We start from the raw sequence: 22,928 nt of genomic DNA, 5'->3' as shown, positions 1-22,928 counted from the left end.
GCAGTCCCGTCCCAGGCATACAAGATAGGTTCTGTAGGTTTGTTCTTAAGTTGAATTACCAAAATCTCCAGGTCCGTTTGTAACTAGGGGTTGACTGTAAGTTGGGTCTTCTTATTTTTTTTTAAACATATTTTTATTAAAAGTCGGGTGTTCCTAAGTAGGGGACCGCATGTACCAGAAAACGAGACTCACTGGTATTTCAACCCAGAGACTTCCGGGGTATTCCTTTAAACAATGCAATTGCATACGAATTTGTAGATTTCACAAATGGGGAGGAGCTGAGGAGGAACGATAGGATCAGCTTTGTGAAGTGAAGAGATAGGCGGCTATCAGTGGTGGGAATGATATGTGTGCAGTGATGTGCTTGCAGGAATTATGCTGACAGTCCGCGCTCATGTGACAATGCTGTAAATCTGCTAGGCTGGAGATAAGTGATAGAGACAGGCCTGATTCATCTGGGGACCTGCCAACAAACAGGCCGAGGAGCAGCGAGTGCTGTGCACTATGTCCAGCTATTGATTGAAGCATGGGGAGGCGATGTCCATGTACACAAACAGTAGTAGCTGCAGATCTTTGTGTCTATTAACTACTAGTCAATGTTCTTATTGATTGGCAAGCTCCCAACACTGGTCCATGCCATTAATATGCTACTTGAGCTGTTATATCGAGAGGAATTGCCGATAGAAAACCACCTGTGAGAGGCAGAGTCACTCCATATTACAGTAACTGCTTGCAAAAAGGCAGCAATAATATGCAGGATAAAATAGAGGGACACATTTTTAAAACCTGCAACTTTGTGTTACATAGAATTTCTCAAATTAAAGGGATTCTCCAGTGACATACAAGCTAGGCCCTATCCACTGGGTAGGCTATAACTTGCTGATTGGTGGGGGTCTCAGTGAAGAAACCCCCACAGATCAAGAGAACGGCAGTCCGTTGTACCCCTGTCAAACCTCGTGATGAAGACAGCAGCCAATCTCTGTCAGCGCCATAGAAATGAATAGAGCAGCCTGTGCACGCACAACCGGCTACTCAGAGTATGACAGGGATACAACGGACCCCTGTTCTCAAGATCTGTGGGGGGTTCAGCAATGGATAAAAGTAAACTTGTATGTTACTGGAGAACCCCTTTAAGTAAAAGGGGTGTTCTATCCATAAGCATGTATCACTTTTTCCAAAGGTTGAAGTCAGACTGTTGGGATTAGAATGAAAACCTAGAACTAAACAATTCAGTCTCCCACAAGGGTAAAACCGTGCCATGGAGATTGAATGTTGTGGTGGAAGATAATGACAACCTGCAATACCATTTAACGGCACCACCAATCACACTTCTCCTAACAAGTTGTGTATTTTATGGCACCCAGGCTATTATCCCAGCACACAGTTCACTAGACAGGACAGAATCTCCCGGCAGTCCCAGGCAACTTCTGCTCTCAGGGCCATATTAAAGCAACACATCTTTGGCTGCTTGGGTCTGCAGGTAGAGAAATAAGCTAAGGACAGGGCCAATTATCTTTAGAGTTCCTTCTGATGGCCCCAAAATTCTTTAAGTACAGAGGGACCGTGGAGAGAAGCTACAATGATAGCCGAATTTGCCCTCCTTCTTTCACCTATGTTGGTGACCTCAGAAGGCCGATTCCATTGACAGTTGTGGAAGAAGAGGGAGCAATAGGTTTTTACTTAAATTGCTGTGTAGGCCCTTAGCGATAAATGAGTGGCTTTTGGTTGAAGTCCCTAAATGGTTTGCCATCTCTGTTTAAAGGATGTCAAAGTGATTTTACCCTCCCTGTATCATGCTTCTCTGCTTCTTTCTCCTGTAGTGAACAGTGCATCTGGAAGCCTTCAGAGATCCATCCACAGGGTGGCGAATAATTAATATTTTTTTATACCCAGAGCATGATTCAATGAGTTAAGAGAAAACCCCCCAATAGAACGCAGGGTACTCGGACGAGGGCGCGCATCTACGAGGAGCTGCGCGCCGAAGATTACCTGGTAGGCGGAGGAACGAGGCTACTGGGGCGTGGAGTAGCCGCGACTAGTAGCCTCACGTCCGGCTACTCCACGCCCCAGTAGCCGTTTAAGAAAATTAGCATATACAAGCAATAAAGTTTACAAAAGGATAGCCGGGACGTGAGGATTAGCCAAAAAAAAGGCTATCCTCACGTATATTATAGGTAGAATCGTGGTGGTAGGTCCCCTTTATTGTTACCTTGTACATTGATTTTTATTTTTGCATCTGTACCACGATTTACCGATTGAATGCAAACAATACAGTAAAAAAAAAAAACCCCTGAGATTTACAGGAAATCTATAAATAACCCATACCGCCACATATTAAATGCAATACCATACTAAACTGCTCTCAGAGCAAAAGATTCCCTTAAGTGAATTTAAAGGGGAAACCTAGTCAAAAAATTATCTTGAGATCTAGATCAGGTGAATAATAAAAAGTGTTGCTTGCGGTGTTTATCAGGCTGCATGTAAACAGTCTTGAAGAAATTGTTAAAAGGGTTGTCAACTCTCAGTAAATAATTGACATGGCTTGTGTAATTAAAAGTTGTGCAATTTTCCAGTATTCCTTGCAGTTTTATAGATCTCTGCTTCTCGACATTCATCACGAAGCATCATTGTTTACTTCTTGAGGCTCAAAACTGGTACCTGGTCATGTGATGTCGCACAGGTGCACAGCCCGTCATATCTCAGAGCTGTGTTATATAACGAGAAGTGCACCTGTGTGACATCATATGACCATGGACCAATTCTATCCACAGGAAGTAAACAGTCAAGACTCCACCTTAATGACCCCAACCTCAACTTTGTGCACCAGTCGGAACCATATCTGACCTAACTCTCTCACTAACTCTGCTGCATCTATGAAGCTCCCATATGTCAGAACCTGGAATAGATCTCACAAGCTGCCCCAGCTCTCTGGCCCAAGGTATAGTAAATCATGCAGTTTTAAAACTATCCTCCCACTGACCTCCCATCTTTATCCACTTTTTACAAAAGTGATGAGGGCCGTGAAAAGTTAGGAAAAGTTGCAATGAAGTGTTGGTGTTTGCATATTGGCCCTATGGTTTAATTTTTTAAGCCATTAAAGCAGCTCTGACAAGGGGGTAGAGAGCTTGCTGGGAAGGTGATAAGACTTTAAGGAAATCTACCATTGACATCCATCAGGATAAACCAGGGACACTTACTCATAGATCCAGGCACCGTTATGTTCTTATATTTGTTATCCATGGCCTCCTTACTTCTAAAATCAACTTTAAAGCCTGATAGGCTACCCTAGCCCTTCTTTGATCTGGCTTTACAGACTGTTATCCCCCTGCTCCCTCAGTAGAGATCAAAGCAGGAAGCACTCACTGTACAAGTGCAGAGGAGGCAGGGGGTGTGTGTGTGTGAGACAGTGTAACAGCCTGTAAAGCCAGCTAGGGTAGTCGCTTAGTCACATCATTTTTAAAGTTAGTTTTTAGAAGGAAGGAGGTCATGGATAACAAATATAAGAAGATGCCTGGATCTATGAGTATGTGTTTATCATGCTCTGGATTTTTATGGTAGATTCCCTGTAAAGGGGCATTTCCATCTTATGTATTTAGGACATATCCACATTTACCTTGGGAATGGGGTTCCACCTATGACCTATAGATATATGATAAATACAGAGACTGACCATTAATCTGACCATTTATATATGGTCTAGCCTATCCTATTAGACAGGATTAGTAAAACTGTATTGTATATAGAACGTAGAGCCCTATAGGTGGAGCGAGACTCTAAATTCTGGACACGTAGCAGTCACCCAGGTACTATATCCAATGGCCCAAGTGAAGCACATGATTTACCTTTTAGCTTGCATAGTGGCCTGACAGACAGACATCCTCCTGAGAATAATGTGACATTTCGGTTTTGGTAACGAAAGCGTACAGGCACACTGGGACCTTGCAGAGAATGAACTAGAACTGTACTAAAATGTCTTCTGACGTCTCCTTAGAGCTTTTCCTCGTCTGTACAGAGTGGACTAAAACGTTGCAGCAAATAGGATGAATTAGAAGTGTTTCTGAAGGACTCAGTCGAGGGGAAAATTGCAGCTCTGTGATAAGCACCCGTCTCCGTCAGTCCCCTCTATTGGGCTGTGTGACAACAGACTGTCATTTCTCTCCGGCTCAGAGACATAGAGAGGCCAGAGGTTACCGATATCATCACTGCAGCCTCTTAACGCTAAAATCACTTGTCGTTTCATGTACCGAGAAGGAAATAGCTGCTCCTGTTACCCAGTGTAAACCCTTCCACTAAACTACTACACACAACCATTTCAAAGTAGCAAACTTTACCATATTACAAGATCTAGAAGTAAGATTATTTCCTTAGCCAGATAGCTCCAACATATGTAGTAGAGTGGTACACTGACATCAGTGACAATATAGTGCGTTTCAGGAAAAAGTGCTATTAGTGGAAATAAATATTATTTTAGCTCTTAGAAGTGGCACAGAATAAAAATGGGAATACAATAATGTGGTGAATATTGTGCAGAACTTAATGTGTTTTTCTAGTCCTCTCAAACCAAATTATTACATAATCAGCCAGTTTGGGTTTGGCAAGTTTGGCATTCAGTAGTACCCGCAATCATGAGATCCCCTATTTCATGCATTGTCTGCAGCATTTAACATCTGTGATTGGTTCCAGCACCATTGTTTGCGTGGGTTTCCTCCGGGTCCTCCGGTTTCCTCCCACACTGCAAAAACATACTGGTAGGTTGATTAGATTGTGAGCCCCCATGGGGACAGGGACTGATCTTACAATCTCTGTGGCACTCTGTAGCACTGTGGAATATGTTGGCGCTATATAAATAAAGTAATTATTATTACCGCTGTTACCAGTGAGTGCCTGGGTTCGGGTACCCAAACCGAGCTGTGTTGAAGGTTTTGTGGAACATAACCTGAATATCCTCAAATTTTTAACATGAAACTCACCTGAATGTTTTGACCAGATCATGTAACTCCTTGGACACATCACTATATGTTATCTGAAGTGGTATTAATATAGCCGGAAGACTAGAGAGAAGAAAATATTAATTAGTTTCAGTAAAGACATTAAATGACATCGATCAGACATAAACCTTAGAATGTCACCTCTAAGTGACAACTTCACAGATAGCTCTAGCAGACATATGTCTAGGCACAGAATGGATTCTATTGGTGAGACCCTACAAACAGCACCCATGGACTGCTAAGCATGTAACCTGTATGACAGACCATTTCTGATGTTTTATTAGAGTCATATGGATGTCATAGAGGGGGTAACTTGGCTGTGTGCCCTCTGTAATACATATACCCACATGGTTTAGGCCCCCGCCAACCCAAGAATCCCTATTACAGTGGTGGCGAACCTATTGCACGGGTGCCAGAGGTGGCACTCAGAGCCCTCTATATGGGCACTCTTGCCATCACCCCAGGGCAGAGTTCACAAGACAGGACTCAAGGCCTCTTGTAGTCCCAGGCAACCCTAGAAGGAAGCTACAATGATAATCCAAACTTCTTTTTCTTTCTACTGTATTTGTCTCCTCAGGTGCTTATACAATTTAAACCTGTGAAAGAGCAGGGAGTAATAGGTTACTGCTAAAATTGTCACATTGGCACTTTGTGAAAAATATGCGGGTTTTGGTTGTAGTTTGGGCACTCAGTGTCTAAAAGGTTTGCCATCAATGCCCTATTATAATGAATTAGAAAAATAACCTTACAAATAGATTTGTTGAGCAAGTACAGTATATATGGAGAGATGGCGGCAATGGGTGGAAAGAAGAAGACTCAATAAAGAACCTCTTCATTATTGCTCTTGCTATAGGAGGGCAAATGCAGAAGATCAGAAAATAGAGAAGATTTTCCACTTCAAATTGTGTGAAATTTCTTCAATGGATTGACCGAACAGTGACCGAGTGGCTCGGTGATACTATTTAAACATTTGGGAATATTTCTGCAGGGAAACTTAACCACACCTACCCCACAAAGAAGACCTAGAGTTATCTGAAAATAAGCCCTATTTACAAACGGTTATTTCTTCTGAACCCTGGCAACTAGAAATGATTCTGGTGTCATTTTAAAGAGGAGAAACTCCCCTTTTATATATTATATGAATTTTACAATAGGGAGTGTGATTGTCACATACAACTGCTACTCCCAACTGTAACTTTAACAGTGGATATCTCTGATATGGCACCTCCAAACATGATCCTGGTGTGGTTTTAAAGGGGAACTTCTCCTCTTTAAAATGACACCAGCAGTTAAAGCCGTTCTTCAGGTTGTCAGCCGAAGGCAGCATGGTAAGGGAGTAGGAGGGGAAAAAAAGGGCTGACAGATGCAATATGCTGCAAGCAGCTACACGGACAAGAGGAGCTTGTGTAAGGAAGGTTGTGAGACATGAGAAATTAGGTTCAAAAATTCCAATGGCAACAGAGCCACAAAAACCTCACAATGGAATTCAGGGTTTGGAGAGTTCTAGAGTTAAATATGAACAATGATTATAATTAAATAAATGTAGATTTTTTTTTGTTCAAGAATAAAAATATTGTTCACACATAAAATAAGACATGAAAAAAAGCCCTAACCCATTTTACAAGTGAAAAATAGTAGAAGTCTTATTTTGGAGAAATATAGCACATAACCTGTGGTTTAAGAAAAAAATTCTGCTTCAGATTTTTTGCAGATCCCTACGTTCTCAATGGAAGATGAGAAATCCTCGGTGGAATATGCAGTGAAATCTGGAGAAAAATCTCCAGTGAATTAGCAAATATGTCTAGATCTTAGATATAGACGTACCGGTAGTTTGTGAGAATCTGCCTTTACAAAACAGTGACCCCAAATATAAACACTGGAATAGTAGGGTTTGAGAAGCCATAAACAGTTATGATAAGCAAAGCAGAATTCACATGGCTACATGATGTCTGTATTGTGCAGAGCATATTTCAGCAGCAAATCCACTCTGTTGGACTAAATCTAAAGACTTAAAGCATTATAGATCACTGCGTGTTGTTATCATTTGCTACATACACAACTACAATAGTGACACCTACAGGTTAAAGGGCTTTCTCTTTGCCAAGGCAACTAATAACAGCATTTAAATGCAGAATCGGAGAGAGAGCAAATACAAGAAGTCTCATAGATTGTAAGCTCTTGCAAGCAGAGCCCTTGTTCCAATCGTTTCATATTTGTACCCCATGATCTTTATAACACTGAGAAATAGGATGGGCCCCTTAGAAATAAAAGATACATTATTACTATTAGTACAAAGTCGCTCTGATGATAGTGGATTGGCGCAGCCACAACTATTGTAGGAATCTACCACTTCAGTCTGGAAGGATGTCAGAGGGGTCTTCTGTGTAACGGTAGCTATAAACTCTTCTGATAAATGTATTTCATTACAAAAAATTGAAATAATCCACAAAATAATCCTCTCTAAGTAACAATAGAGCCTTGGATAGTGCTCTTCATATGCTTCCCAGATTTACTATGACCGTTTCTCAGTGATCTCTCATTTTAGAGAAAATTATGATTTTATTGTATGTAAATGCGCTGCTTGGTGCACAATGGACGGGGCTGTCACTTAGTGCACCTGTATTTCTTTTATTTGATGCCACGGTTTACCATCCATCATGGCCTAGCACAATGACTGACAACCCCCTTATTAAATAGGTAAAGGAAGTAGAAATCTAGTAAACTGCAGGCAAAGCCCCGCCCCTGGCGCACCAGAAAGCGAAAAACTTTAATTTACTCTGTTATAGTAAATTAGATCACTGGAAACAGGCAAGTCTGTAGAGATTAGAATATGCACTAGATTATGCTGAGGGGGAATTTGGATGCTATGAGATTTGCTTGAAATTATTGTATAATAGGAATTAACTCTTTAGTTTTCTTTGTTAGTTAGTAAATTTTCAAGAGAACTACGAAAAAAAAAAAAACCCAATGCCAAGCAGTGAGTGGTCCATACAAAGACCAAGACAAGTATCAAACTGTGTAAGGACATGCATTGTGGACAAGATCAATGGCAACACCTGGTTGTCAATTTGTCAAGGTCCAAGTAAAGATTTTTTTGCATGTAAGAGCAATAATCATATCTAAGAAATTAAAGAAAGTAACCCGAAATCATATAGAAAATGAATTGTTTAAACTACTGCACCAATTTCACAAAAGAGTGCTATTTTCTTGGAAACAAAATCAACAGTGCAACTTTTCACACTTTACAAAAAACAGAAGCCAGCTTCCTGCTCGAGCTGGGCAGGGGAAGGTGACAACAAAAGGGCCATAGAGAAGAGCTCAAAATAATACACATAATGTCATACATGGCCGGAAGTACTAACACATCCAGCTATGAAAGCAAAATCAACAACAAAACAACACTAATGCTAGGTAAACAATATAGACGGTGGGATATCAAATCATTTCAATCGTAAGGTCAGCAAAATAGTGAAATAAAAGTATACATACACAATGCACATGTACTGTAAATACTCAAGTATAAGCCGACCGGAGTATAAGCCGAGACCTCTAATTTTACCACCAAAAACTGTGAAAACCTATTGACTCGAGTATAAGCCGAGGGTGTAGTATATAGCCAGCCCCCCATGTAGTACACAGCCAGCCCCCCATGTAGTACACAGCCAGCCCCCCATGTAGTACACAGCCAGCCCCCCATGTAGTACACAGCCAGTATACAGATGTGGGACATGTGATGATGTCACCCTGGTCACATGACATTGTAGCAGGATACAGAGATAGGATGGGCCACGCCCACTTGACTCGCTATAGCCATGCTTAGATACCAGGTAAAACTATATGACATGGGAATCTCAGGGGAATAATTTTTTAGCTAAAAGAAAGGTGTGAGATAGTTACTAGGGCTCTATGGGTACCTGTCACTACAGTATTTGTGAAAAATGCTGTGACAGGTTCCCTTTAATATACCGTATTTTCCGGACTATAAGGCGCACTTAAAAGCCTTGGATTTCCTGAGGCAGCGGACCATACTTACATAGGTCCCCGCTACCGGAGACAGCAGATCTCCAGCGGGAACTGCAGACCACGCGGCACGAACAACTTCTGCCGCGTGGTCTGCAGTTCCCGCTGGAGATCTGCTGTCTCCGGTAGCGGGGATCTATGTAAGTATTCTATTCTTTACCTCCCCCTCACCTTCCCCGCGTTCCGCGTCTCGTCTCGGCGTCGCGTCTCGTCGGGTCTCTGCTCCGCCCCCGGACCTCCGCCACGCCCCCGACCCTGCGCCTTATAGTCCGATGCGCCTTATATATGGAATTATTACATATATAAGGCGCATCGGACTGTTGCGCCTTATACTCCGGTGCGCCTAATGGCCCGGAAAATACGGTAACTAATTTTAAAGCTAGGTTGCTGGTAAAAATTTTACAAATTCTGGCTCTTGGATCTTGACATGCAAAAGTAATTAAAAAATATTTTTTTTTATATACCTGGTAATATTATAAAAATAACCCAGAAATATTATGACCCATTGTAAAATGAAACCAGTATTGGAAAAAAAGGTTATCTTTTTTTGTCCACAAAGAAATAAAGTAAAAGATCACCAATTCAAACCGACAAAATGTATGCCTCATATCACAAAAATAAACAAATCATCTATATGACTAGGTTAAAAGGAGAGAATTTCTTTTGTGCTTAAAGGAAATCTACCATCAAAATCCAGCATAATAAACCAGGGACACTTATTCATTGATCCAGGCACAGTGACTGTGGTAATCTTCTAATATTTGTTATCCATGACTTCCTTCCTTCTAAAATAAAATTTTATAATTATGAAGCTTCCCCCTCCCACTTTGTTCTGAAACTTCCACTGCAGTCAGATTACATCAGAAAGAGGGAGGGTGAGAAAGTGTAACATACTATGAAGCTACAGCACGGATCGATAGGCAAGTGTCTCTGGTTTATCCATGCTTGATTTTGATGGTAGATTTCCTTTAGCCTTAAAATAGGCTTGTCAAAATCAACTACATAGAGTAGTAGTAGTTCCGAATACATATAATTCACAGATGTTTGAATACTTACACTTTTTTCAGTTTTTCTATTACGATGCGTTTGCGGATTTGTTGCTGGGAACAAGAATCCACAAGAGGAAGAGGTGGAGCCCAAGATGCTGCTTCCTGAAAAAAAAATTGATTATTTGACTATTAATCCCTATTTTGTATGACTATTTTACTTTTTTCTTTTGTTAATATTCTGTACGGTTATTGTTATATTGTTAATATATTATACTCAATCAATCACAATGACATTCCAACTTACGATATATATACACAGGAAGGGGGGGGGGTGAAGAAGGGAAAGTCTTTATACGTTTTGGTTTATTATGGTTCAATTTAGGACTAGGCTTTCACCCACCTGAGGTCTCTCTTGTTCACGTTCCACCTCCTCGGGTAAAATGTAATGCCCCCTAAAGAACTCTTTGACTCGAACGTCTAACATTTGAGTTTCTTCTTTGAGCTTTACATAATCTGGAAGGGGTTTTGAACAACTGTTCTCATTCTTAAAAGGCAAACTTTCATTGAAGGTTGTAGCGCTATGAGAAGCGTTCTCAAGGTCATCATTGTCCAAGATTAAATCATCTTCATCCAGATCCTGTGACTGGGTGGTGGTGACTTTATTGTGTTCTTTATGTTGCACCACATAATTTGTACCGAAGAGATATTTCATGGTATCCTCTGATTTCCATTCATTCAAGGTGTGTGTCAGAACATCCATCATACTACTTTTAACTAATATGGGAGAAACAATGGCTTGTTGGGACACTTGTTGACTCTTAGATTTGGAGAGCAGTTTCCGTAAATGCTCAACGCCACGTTTGCTTACCGCTCTTCGAGTCACTTCAGTCACTACTTCTGAAGACTGGGCCACCTCTGAACTATGTTGGGCCTCTTGAAAGGACTGTCCAGAAGCAAAGTCTCCTTGTTTCTCAAAAGACATCTCAGGGTTATTTAAATCACAATGACTTAACCTTTCGGTTGTGTCTGCCAAATTCTGGTCTATGTCCACCGCGTCCAAAGTCTTCTCCCCCTGTGTGACATTACTACCGTCCTGTAGTGATTCTACAGCATTATGGGTTTGTTCAGGGGCAGGAATAACAGAGGAGACAAAGGCCTGTTCAGGTTCTTCATCGCTGTTTGCACCGCTTAAATCACCAGTTTCTGTCGCACTTTTTGGATTCTCTATTTCTGAAACTGTAATGCGCCTATCGGTTAATTTGATTTCTTCTCCAGATCTGCCACTAAAAAAAATAAAGTGATAAATTTGGACTTTACAAGTGAAGCTCGTCATACAAAACTTCAGAACTGGATTAAGTGAATTAAACTTTTATACAGTACTAAAACTAAAATTTGCTAAAGACAGGTACCTCTATGTTTTTGAGGGCAGTATGGCAGCAGTATAGGCACTGGGACGTATCATACTATATGTAAGCAAACAGCAGCACTGGAACTGGAAATAGAATGGATCAATATGTAGGGTTGTAGCTTCTCCCAGTGCATTAGGGGCATTTAGCTGCTCCTCGGCCTACCTGAATAGTACATCTTGCTTCTCATCAACCTCTCCTTTATGCAAGCTTTTACATTAACCACAAGGTAAGGGATAACAACCTGATCCCTAAAAGCCAAAATACTGGGCCCCAACTAATCACAGGGGGGTCCGGTTCTCTAATCTATGGAGTGGTAGGTCAAGCATGCTTCCTGCAGTGCCATGCAATACTATGGAAATATCCATGCATTTAGTCCAGCTTCTGTGATACAAGGTGCGAAGTTATCGCTGCAGTGTATAGCGAGAGTACTGAGTGCTGTATCAGAGAAGCTGGATGGAATACATCCTAGTGTACTGCGAGTAAGCCAGCAGAGAAGATGCACAGCGCATGCGCATGCAAGGGAAACCTTGACTCTGTCTCTCTGCTACCTGCTTCCAAAACTGATGACATTCATCAACATAAAGAATAAAAGTTATTTTTCTCAACCTTACAGCTAAGCTAGGAGACAAGAGTGGCATCAGTGGAGAAAAGACTACATGATGCAGAAGGCACTAGCACTGAGTGAATCTGAGATAACGGGCTCCCTTTAATGATCCAGCTCTGTGGGGAGCTTACACTATCCAGGGGCCGTCTGTAAAAAGTTAAAGTGAAGCTGTCACCAGGACTGTCATTTTTAGCTGGCGACAGCTATTCTAATTTTAAAAATGTCTTTGGTCAGGATTCTGTATCATTTCTGTAGTTTATATAAGTTTAATTCACATTACATGGATTCCCGCCAGCAGTGTGTGGTGATTTCAGGGATGGGGGGGCAGTTGCAGCCTGTGTGTGCCTGCGTCAGTCTTATCTCCTCCACACTCATGCAGCTCCCTCCCTGTCATGTGCATTGAACAGGCAGGGAGGGAGGGGAATGGTGTTGAGTAGAGGTAGTAGCCTCCTCCCCAGGCGCTTGCTACACACTGCTGGCAGGGAGCCAAATAAAGTGAATTAAACTTTTATACAGTACTAAAACTAAAATTTGCTAAAGACAGGTACCTCTGTGTTTTTGAGGGCAGTATGGCAGCAGTATAGGCACTGGGAATAACTAGCCCTGGATTTCTTGTCTTGCAATACTCATACATTATTATATTGAAGTGTAACTAAACTTTCAAAAAAATTGCATATAATGAATAGTAAAGCTTTCAACTGTAAAAACTTTAATGTACTTCACTAAAGAATATGTTCTTGGGCCCTTCTTTTTCCTCTGCCTTTCTTCTTTTTTTAAATGAAATCTACCACCTGGATGAAGGATTAGACAGAAACAAAACATAGACGGCATGCAACGAGACTGGGGTACTGTGGGGGAGGTACGGGCAAAGTAAAATGACTATGGATAGAATGAGCAGCATGTAAGTAACAAGGCCCTAAAATGTTTTTCCGATTTGAGTGTAATGACAGATACACTAACTTTTAGCTAATGTGGTAGCAATTGGCGAGTCATTTTGGCCACTGTGGACTGGCAGATTACTGCTCACTGGCAAACTCATTTATGTACAAGATATATATAGAATGATTCTCACTCTTCTATTTATTACTCTATATACGCAGTACATATAAATACAAAAAGAAACTTTATTAAGTGAGCCCACGTAGCCATAAAAGCAATATCTACATTATACTGCCTATGGCTGCTGATTAATTCTATGAAAAGTTTTTATGTGGCAGAAAGGAAGTAAAAAAGAGAAAAAAAAAAAAAAACACAAGAAGCAGCAAAAGGGTTTACTGGAGAATTAAGATTCACATCTAATAAAGAAATGAAACAGTGAAATAAAAGTATCAATTTGCAAATTAGCAAAAAAGAGATAAAATCCCCCAAAATGAATAATATTAAAAACCTAGACGGCAATGAAAGTAGATGTATGAGCACCGTTATCTATACATAATCCAGGATGTGACAGAAATCACAGTGCGAATAAATGTATCAATACAAGATACAGATTTAGTGGTTATTCCCTTATATTTAGCACAAGGCTATAAAAGGTAGTGAAAGACATGACGGGGCCCCTGAACACAACACAAATAAATCTGGCATTGAACTGTCATCAGATTTAATGAATAGGACTTTGGGTTCTGCCGGTGATATTGTGCGCCGCCTGTGTACATAGAATGTATTTGTGTAGGATTTCAACAGGCGGCTTTGTTACCTGCAGCTGTACAGTAAATCATACACATCAAACAAAGTTACCCCACACCACACACCAAAAATGACGTCCATCTAATTACCAAAGGCTGAAAGAAGACAATACATCCCCAAAATGTGATTTATTTTTCCACAATATGACAGGATAATTGTTTCATGAATTGGAGATTATATTTGTTTCATAAAACAGACTAAAGCAATAAGTATACAGATGAGAAAAAGACCAATGAGCCCCCATCTAGGAGGGTTTTACTTTTGCAGAGATATTTTTTTTTAATTGTGAAAAAGATGAACAATTTTGTTCTTTTCATCCTTATTTTTTTTTTTAAAGCATACATTATTTTTAGCTGCGTGGGGAGGGGATTTTTATTCTGCTCTCTAGTAAATAACATTATTTTACCATTTTCTTTAGGTTGATACAAATGCAGTTTTTTTTTTATTTTTGGGCAAACAGTTTTATATTGTTTTTCAGTTTTCATTTTACCATATATACTCAAGTATACGCTGATCCGAGTATACGCCGAGGTACCCAATTTAACCACAAAAAACTGGGAAAACCTATTAACCGGAGTATAAGCCTAGGGTGGGAAATGCATTGGTCACAGCCTCCAGTATATAGCCAGCCCCTGCCCCTATATAGCCAGCCAGCCCCCTGCTCCCCAGGAAATAGCCATCCAGCCTGCCCCCAGTAGCACTTAAAAAAATAAAGACTCATCTTTCCGGCGCCTTCTCTTCTTCTGTAGGTAGCGGCAGATTCGTGCATGCCGGCCGACGCATACTATCACATCAGCCACCGCTGACATCATAGCATGTGCTGGGGGACGGAAAAGGACAAGGCCTGCGGAGGGCGCTTCTTCACTAAACATAATTTTAGAGTAAACTATTTGTAAAATAAATGATTTTTTTTAAAGATGAAAGGTATTGGGGATTTACTTACCTGGTCCTGCGCGTTCCCCGATCCGGAGTGTCTAACAAGAATGAACTCTGCCGCAATTCACTTACATGGTACTCCCAATATCCTGCATGTGTCGCTCCCCGCTCAGGTCCGCCGCCGTTCACCATCTTCTTCCCGGCGCACACTTTTAAAGGTAAATCCCGCGTTCTGTCCAAATCAGTCGGATCATCTAGGTCGGATTGCCCCCGATTTCTGTCTCTTGAAAGCCGGCAGCAATGCGCCAAAATCTGATCGCATTTGACACAATCCCCTTTTAAATCCCTGTCACAGTGGCGCGATCATCGAAAACCCGATGGAAATGCGGACGCGGGACCCTTAGTAAATAAGCCCCATTACGTTTTCATGAGGGGGGGGGGGTGTGAGGAATGATTTGAGGTTTTCTTAATTTATCTCCACTAGGCACATATCTTTAGGAGATTTAGGCCCCCTGGCTGCTTTGTCAAGCCATTAGGGTGCGTTTGCACGTTCTGTTCTACAGATGCAGTTTTTGAAGCCAAAATCAGGCGTGGATGCTAAAGGGTTTGATCAACAAACAATGCATCTAAAAACTGAATGTACCCTTAAGGTCCCCCTCTCTAAACCCCTTAATACCAAGGTTGCTAATGACTGCAGCACCTAGGACCAGAGACTTCCCTGGCCATTGCAATAGGAGCTTAATGGTGCGGTCACAGACAACGCGTTTCCGTGGAAATTAATGTGATCGATAACCAGCACCCAGTGTCCAGCATTTAATCACCACGAGTGACCGCACCCTAATAGTCAGTCACCACCATTTTCCCAAGTGAGCATCTAAGCTTGTGTGATCACTGTGAAGTATTTGTACAATACAATGGCCTAATTTTATAAAAAAAAACATTTTGTAAATCAATGCCACAAGTAAATAAACCAAAGTAAGAAGTATTTTTCTTTAATAAAATTGATTAATCTATATTGACCAGCAAAGTTTTACCTCTCCGGTTTCTTTTAACATAGAAGTCTATGGATAAGGAGGGGGCTTCTGGTACAGACACACAGGTTGTTGCTGCTCCTGCAGATGTGCAAGGCAATAAATAAACCAACCGCCAGTGACCCATATCCCACAGTGCTACAATGCTGGTAGGCAATTCCATGATTGCCATGTAGTGCCAATAAGTCTAAAAGCAGGGTTTTCGAACTTGTTACCTGTGCATGTGAATATAGCCTTAGAGTTATAATGGACAATGGAAAGGTCTACACAAAAATCAACTTTTCTAGTACAACTTGAAGGGCAAAGATCTTTGGCTCTGTGATACGTCCATATACATACACATCTATATATAAAGGGATTCTCCTGTTTAATTTGTTTCTAGATGCCAGAGTTCAGGAGATATAGTGGTTTGAGGTTGGCCACCGTCGTGACGTAAATAAACGTCCTTTTGGCAATCTGTCACAGTAAAAGCTGCCGTATATTTATGTGGAGTGGTCGAGAAGAGGTTAAAGTGTCATAATGTAAATACAGAAGGGTAAAAAATTTTCTTCCCACAATAAATTGTATAAAGAAATGAATATGTCAAACTTATAATTGAAATAGCACAATTACACTTACCTTTTTCCTTCCTGGAGAAGTTTAATGACAAGGGGACTAGAAAGGAGACAAAGAAACTAAAATTAATACAAACCGGATCCAGGAAGACAATCACAATGTCAAACACTATGGTTATATAAATGATGGATTCTTCACTTTATCACTTTCCAGACGATCTTCATAAAGGGAGATGTAGATTTCATCCTTTGTACTGCAGCAAAATAGGTAACAGTTTCCAAATCCCAATGCCTAGCACCACCTTGTGGTCATATGGGGTAGAGTTTTAACCAATTAAAAAAAAAAAAATTGCTTTCGCTGTGTGGATTTATCATTTTCGATTTTTGCTGTAGGCTGCTGTAACCAATTCACAAGGACAGATCAAAATCAGAACCTCAAGAACACAGGGTAAGATACTGTCTATAAAATTACTGGCCCTTTTTGGATTTGTCTTGTGTTAGGTCTGCAAATCACCAAGTTAGGTTATTTCCCCAAACTAGGAATAACAAAATACTCTTTGTTCTATTTAAGTAATTTTAACCATCCCAGTTCTTATGGCTTCTTACGCTTCTTATCGGAGGGGGGGGGGGGGATTAGATTATCCAACAAATACAGATTACAGCTAACTTTATCTAAAGTAGAGATATAGGACTATAATAAAAATAATTCAGTAGCTGAAAAAAAAAAAAAAAAAAAAACTGTTCCACATTCAGTTATCAAAGTTTTTGATATCTATTCCTAAGCCCAGATCTTTGAATAGAGAAGTGGTTGATGAGGATAGGTTACCTCTGTCAATCCTAAAAAACGTAAGAAATGGTAACATGCGTCCTAAACCACCACTCTATTTCTTTTACCTCCTACTCTTCATGCATTAAAGGAAACCCATCAGTTAAACCCAGAATCACTAAACATATATTTGAAAAGCACTTTTATACAGCAGTGCAACTATCCCTATATTGTTATTTTCCATGCCTCAGTCCGTTCGTTAAGTTGACTCCCCATCTATGCATATTCATGTCCTTCCAACTCAGGCCATGCCTACAGCTTCCAGATTGACAAGGGGTGCTCTCTCTTCAACTGAGCCAACTTGGCTCTGCTACCTCTTCAATACCTCAGGAATGAGAGAGACTGTGACTCCCTGAAGAGAATTCCTTAGGAGGGTGAATGAGGAACTTCATTTCTCTCGGGAAAGTCAGCATTTCTCTGAAGTCACTCATTCCCCCACCCCCAGGAATTAACTTCAGCGAGTCACACAGCCAACGTCTCTCAGGGAGCTGGAGGTGTGGCTATGCTGTAAGAACAGGAAAGATGATGATTGGATTCCCATGGGGTTGTTTGCATTGATGGTGAGCAAACTTTATGAAAGTACTATGGAACTTTAAAAGCATAGGGAGGAACGATAAAGGGATAGCTGTATAACAGCAGTTTTCAAAGATATGTTTAACCGACAGGTTCCCTTTAAGGAGGAATTGGGACTCGCAACCCTGTTCAGGTGACCAGCAGCGTCCAATATATGGAGCCCTTACAAATGAGGCATTGTTGGTAACGTGGATTGTGAAAAATAGAAAAACATTTTACCACATTTCGCTGAATTTTGGAGAAGACATGAAAATATAAATGTATTTACCTCTCTTCGTCTCTGCTCCAGACAGGGGTTTTGGGGATTTGTGTTTCATAATATTTTGATGCCCGATAACAAAAATTGCTACAAAAACACTGAAACCAAAGAATATTAATTCATTATCACAACATATACATCTTTTTCCATAAACCCATACCCCTTACAGATATCTACAGGTTTGTCAAGATATGATAAAAACAAAGTTATCTTTTTTGATAGACTTTAATTCTATAGTTGCCATAAAGTCAAGATAATGGAAATCAGAGTGAAAAATAGAATGGGGTTGAATGCAAGATTTGTGTTAAATACAAAATAAACCAGTTTTTTTCTGAAAATAAACCCTAGCTACAAATTACATCTTCTGAACTGTAATACCTAGAAACACAGTTCTGGTGTATATTTAAAGAGGTATTAAATCTATAGTTGGGAGTGTAGTTTTCATATATAGCTCCCACTCCAGACTGTAAATTGTACTGTGGTTACCTCTATGTATGCGGCATCTAGAAACTCTAGAGATTCTCACCTTTAAAATGACACCAGAACTGTGTTTCTAGATGCCATAAATCAGAAGAATTTTTGAAGACTGCCCACCTCCAACCTGAATGCTACAGGCTGCATGGAGAAGAAGGGGGATGATCTGGGGAAGAGGAAGTTGGTAGACGCAAAGGCTACAAACAGATACACAGGTAGGTGCTCATGTAAGGAAAGTACCAATGAGATATTAGCAGAGTTTTATAATTGGTTTTGTAGGGCTTTTTTTCACGTATAAAAGTTGCAAAAAAGTTGCATAGAGAGACTTTTTGCGGAAGTTACAAAGGACTATTCCTGCAACTTCACTATACTGGCGTAAAGATAGAACTCCTGCTAGTGCAAGGCCGGAAGATGATGACGCTATTATATTTAAATAAACGTTATTTTAATTATTATTATTTTAGGATCCGGTCCTAATTTCAGACAAATACGGTACCAGCTTTGCATAAAGTACAGTAAAATCTTGTGTTAGTCGAGAAACTTTTTGGTTTTATTATCAGCAAAAGAGGGGGAAAGAAAGAAAATACAGGCGGTCCTCGACTTAAAAACACCCGACTTACAGACAACCCCTAGTTACAAACGGCCCTCTGGATATTGGTAATTTACTGTACTTTAGTCCCAGCCTACAAAAATCTGCTGCAAGAGTTATCAAAGGTGTCTGCAATTAAGATTTATTGTTAATCCTGGTTCTTATGACAACTCAAGAGTTTTTTTTGACGGGAGTTACAATTATAAAATATACAGTTCAGACTTGCATACAAATTCAACTTAAGAACAAACCTACAGAACCTATCTTGTATGTAACCCGAGGACTGCCTATAATGGGAACGAAAGATCATCATCATTATGTGACACTTACCTTTCTTTCTGTAATGTCATATACTTTGTTGGTTTTGGTGGATATTTTATATTTTTGTTTTGGTACCTTTAGAGGAAAGAAAATAAAAGATAAAGGTTATTACAGACTGCTGGGACCGATCACGAGATTGGACTACCAGCAATCTGAAAAATGGTGTTCCCATTCTCATTAATAGGTGGAGTGGCAAGACATGTATGCATCCTGCAGCTACAGTCAATTGTAATGAAATGTTGAAAATTGCCTAGCACAGCGCTCAGCTATCTCCAGCTCCCTAGTCAGATCACTGACTAGGAGAGAGTCAGAGTCAATTTCTGACCCTCCCATTGTACTAACTAATGAGAGGATGCATGCTTGACCTCTCACTCAACCCATTAGTGAGAATGAGACCCCTGTGGATTCAAGATAACTTGAAGAAAATCTACCATGAAAATCAAGCATGGATATACGTCACATTGTACTTACATTTTCAAGCTTATTCTTACAGATTGGATAGCCACATATCATTATAATAGACCGTTCCTCTATGATATCCTTATAGTGTGATGGAGAAATAAATTTAGCCTGTAGGGGGAAAAAAGGAAGTATTAGGACCATTAGGTCTGTATAAAGAGAACAAAGTGGAAATATGGAAACTTGCAAACATTTGGCACAAGGCCTAGAGATTTGTAAAATCATCCAAATAACAAGGAGTTTAGGATGTGTTATTCACAAAAGTCCTATGGAGCGGGCAACACATGGAAATGAATGGCCGTTATACAACTATAATGTACCAATCTTATAAAAGATTGTTGTAGAATTATCCCATACAGACTTACACAGTCCATCAGGAAATCTTCTGTGATGTTGGTCTCAAGGAGTCGTTCCACTATCTGAAGCGCTCTTTTCTCTGTTTCAATCTTCTTCCGAATAGCATTTTCCAAGGCTGCTTTCCTGCGGGTTCATACAGATACTATTCAGATGTACATAGATTAACAGTATATATAACACATTGTGATGTCCTGAGCAGCCGTCGTCACAGACCTAGTTGGCAATTGTTGTCATTATATGGATGTAGTGAAGGAATAAATCCTGAATAATTATAATCGGAAAGCAGAATATACAATTGTGGCTTTTCATTTATCAAGTATATAAGGATATGAAGATTATGACCTGATTTAGGAACCATATTTAAAGGGAACCTGCCATCAGAAATTGACCTAATAAACCACTACCAGTATGTTGGCAACCAGCTGATACACCTTCTAGATCTTGTTTCTTTCATGATCCAGTGACATCATCCAGAATATCAACTTTGGTTATATACAGTCATGGATGTGGAGATTTTAACACTGAAGTCAAGCTCTCTCTTCCTCAGAAAGCACGCTTTACTGTAATTGATGGTCCTGCATCCAGAGACATCACTAACCAAATCTCCTGGAGTCAGATGCATTATATCAATCACAGAGGAGATGATGTTTAGAGCTTCCACCTTGAATCCAGTATGAAACTTTCCCCCTTTCTTTACTTTATAAAACCAATTTACATCTCACTTCAAAGTTTATTTAAAGATGATGCCACCACACTGGACCATGAAAGAAACAAAAACTGGAAGGTGTTACGCTCTCTGACAATATACTGGTAATGGATTATTAAGCCAATTGCTTATGACAGGTTCCCTTTAAAGCGTACCTTACCTTTCAAGAAACTCTTAGAACAGCGTATATGAGCCGTAGTTCCTGGTCATTATTTGTCCATATCATTCCCTCTGCAGTCTTCTCTCAGTAGACCTAGCTGCTGTGATTCGTTCATTCCACTCCCCATAGAGAATCTATGCAATCTCTGACCTGTCATCACTCAGCCGCAGCTCACTTCTCCTGCTCTTATCAAAAGTACCACTGCCATATGAACCCGGCATCACTGAAATATCAATCAGTCTCAATGCTACCTGGACTTTACCTCTTTTCAGCATCTTCACTACTTGACTCGCTGAACTGCACTTTACCTAATATAAGAATCAAAAGGAAATAAGCAGAAATATTATGTGAGACTTCAACACAGAAAATGATCTAATACATAATAGAATGATGCCAGTAGCTCTTTCACAGAAATAGAATGAGTATCTGGAACTACAGTACCGCATCCCTCTGCAAATTTGCTTTAATCCATTTCCAACCACACAAATTAAATACATGGAAGTTTGCAATGCGCATATTGGGGGATTCCTGTTGCAGAGGAAGTCCAGATATCACTATGATCCAGGTGCATAGATCAGGACATGATTGGTTAACAGAAATCTACCATCAAAATGAAGCATAATAAGCCAGGGCCACTTACTCATAGATCCAGGCACTGTTATTCATGGCCTCCACCATTCTAAAATTAACATTATGCTAATGAGCCAAAATGCCACTGGGGGCCTAACCAGATCCCCTCTATGCTGCAGCCTCATACACTGCAGGAGCACTACCCCCTACCTCTTAGTGTTTGAACTTCCCCTACTGCTATGAGATTACCTCAGGCAGAGGGAAAGGTGAAGTGCCGAGGGTGAGGAGGTAGACAGTATAACAGCCAGTGAAGCTGTAGATCAGTGAAAATCTGGTGCACCCCCATGGGCATTTGGGATCATTAAAATTATTTTAAAAGTTGATTTTACAAGGAAGATGCCGAAGGGTAACACATAAGAAGATTGGTGGTTCTTTGTAGAGGTTAAATTGATGTGGTAGATTTCCTTTACAGTGTTAACGATAGCACCAAAATGAGTGCTTAAAGGGGTTAGCCACTTACTCTAAACTTTAAGAAGTTAAGTATAAGACCCTAATAAGGTCACCTATATTATAATAACCTTGTTAAGGTTTGGAATTAACCGCTGGGAGCAACGGGTCACTCAAGAGTTCCTGTGACATCTTGTGTCCTGAGGGCTCTAGGCGGATGGAAGGGGCTGTGCAGTCGAAACTGCCTGCAGATGAATTTGGCATACCCCTCCAACCATTTATATAGGAGTAGTTATGATGAGGGCATACATACAGTAATGACTGCACGGCGGTGAGCTCAGTGCTTTCATTTCTGTTTCCATAGTTTGTTTACCATGGTTTTTACAAGAATAATAACAAGGTTATTACTATTGCAAAAAATTTTAAGGTTTAAATCAACTAACTAAATTAGAATTCAAGTAAAAACTGAAATATTCTAAGGGGCTCTGGGGGACTTAAGAGATACTAACAGTTGGCTTCACTGACTATTGGGCTAATGCCACCAGTATTGTCCTTCATTCAGTCTCACGAGTGATGGTCCAGAGCAGGGGTCGCACACTATTATGTCATACATCACATACAGACATGGATTATCACCCTGACATCACCCATGTAAGAAGTATTTCATAATGGGTGACAAAGGAAGGGCTCCAGGAGGAGAGACTGGATGCAATATAACACCTATTCAAGGTTTCAGTATAGAACACCCCAAATACTACATAAAACCCTGACTTCCATATCACTTTTCACATATTGCACCTTACCTGCAGTCTTCTTGGTGAACTTGCGTGATTTTAAAGCGCTCCTACTCTCCGCCATGCTTATTACAAACTCAGTTCCGGGTTTTGCGTTCCAGGACTCTCTAACATACACTTCTGCGTTCCAAACCTCCGTCCCATTCACTTTTGCGTCTCAAGCCTCAGTTTTGAATAACTATGCGTTCCATGTCTTAATCAACGCCATTCTGCTGCGTTTCAAGCCTCAATATCGT

The 22,928-nt window shown here is 40.4% G+C and overlaps 1 protein-coding gene across 2 annotated transcripts in view; it reads right to left on the bottom strand.

The window, feature by feature from the left end:
• RPAP2 (RNA polymerase II associated protein 2) overlaps positions 1-22,915 on the bottom strand; it is a 51,997-nt gene extending 29,082 nt beyond the window's left edge. Inside the window, exons 1-10 of one of the 2 annotated variants that reach the window (XM_072128778.1) lie at positions 22,702-22,915; positions 21,144-21,189; positions 20,024-20,138; positions 19,671-19,769; positions 19,209-19,274; positions 17,825-17,913; positions 16,222-16,257; positions 10,398-11,280; positions 10,065-10,159; positions 4,971-5,051 (exon numbers count right to left, since the gene is read on the bottom strand). In XM_072128778.1, the coding sequence (XP_071984879.1) occupies positions 4,971-5,051; positions 10,065-10,159; positions 10,398-11,280; positions 16,222-16,257; positions 17,825-17,913; positions 19,209-19,274; positions 19,671-19,769; positions 20,024-20,138; positions 21,144-21,189; positions 22,702-22,756 (1,565 nt within the window). In that variant the 5' untranslated portion in view covers positions 22,757-22,915. Of the gene's footprint in view, positions 1-4,970; positions 5,052-10,064; positions 10,160-10,397; positions 11,281-16,221; positions 16,258-17,824; positions 17,914-19,208; positions 19,275-19,670; positions 19,770-20,023; positions 20,139-21,143; positions 21,190-22,407; positions 22,633-22,701 lie in introns of those variants that run through there. The other variant, XM_072128779.1, reaches the window with a different exon arrangement.
• Positions 22,916-22,928: the final 13 nt, after the last annotated feature.

This window comes from Engystomops pustulosus, chromosome 10 (assembly GCF_040894005.1).
Source record: "Engystomops pustulosus chromosome 10, aEngPut4.maternal, whole genome shotgun sequence".
In the NCBI taxonomy this organism is placed as follows: Eukaryota; Metazoa; Chordata; class Amphibia; order Anura; family Leptodactylidae; genus Engystomops; species Engystomops pustulosus.
The sequence above is the reverse complement of the archived record's forward strand: the minus strand, read 5'-3'. Positions and strand labels throughout refer to the sequence as shown.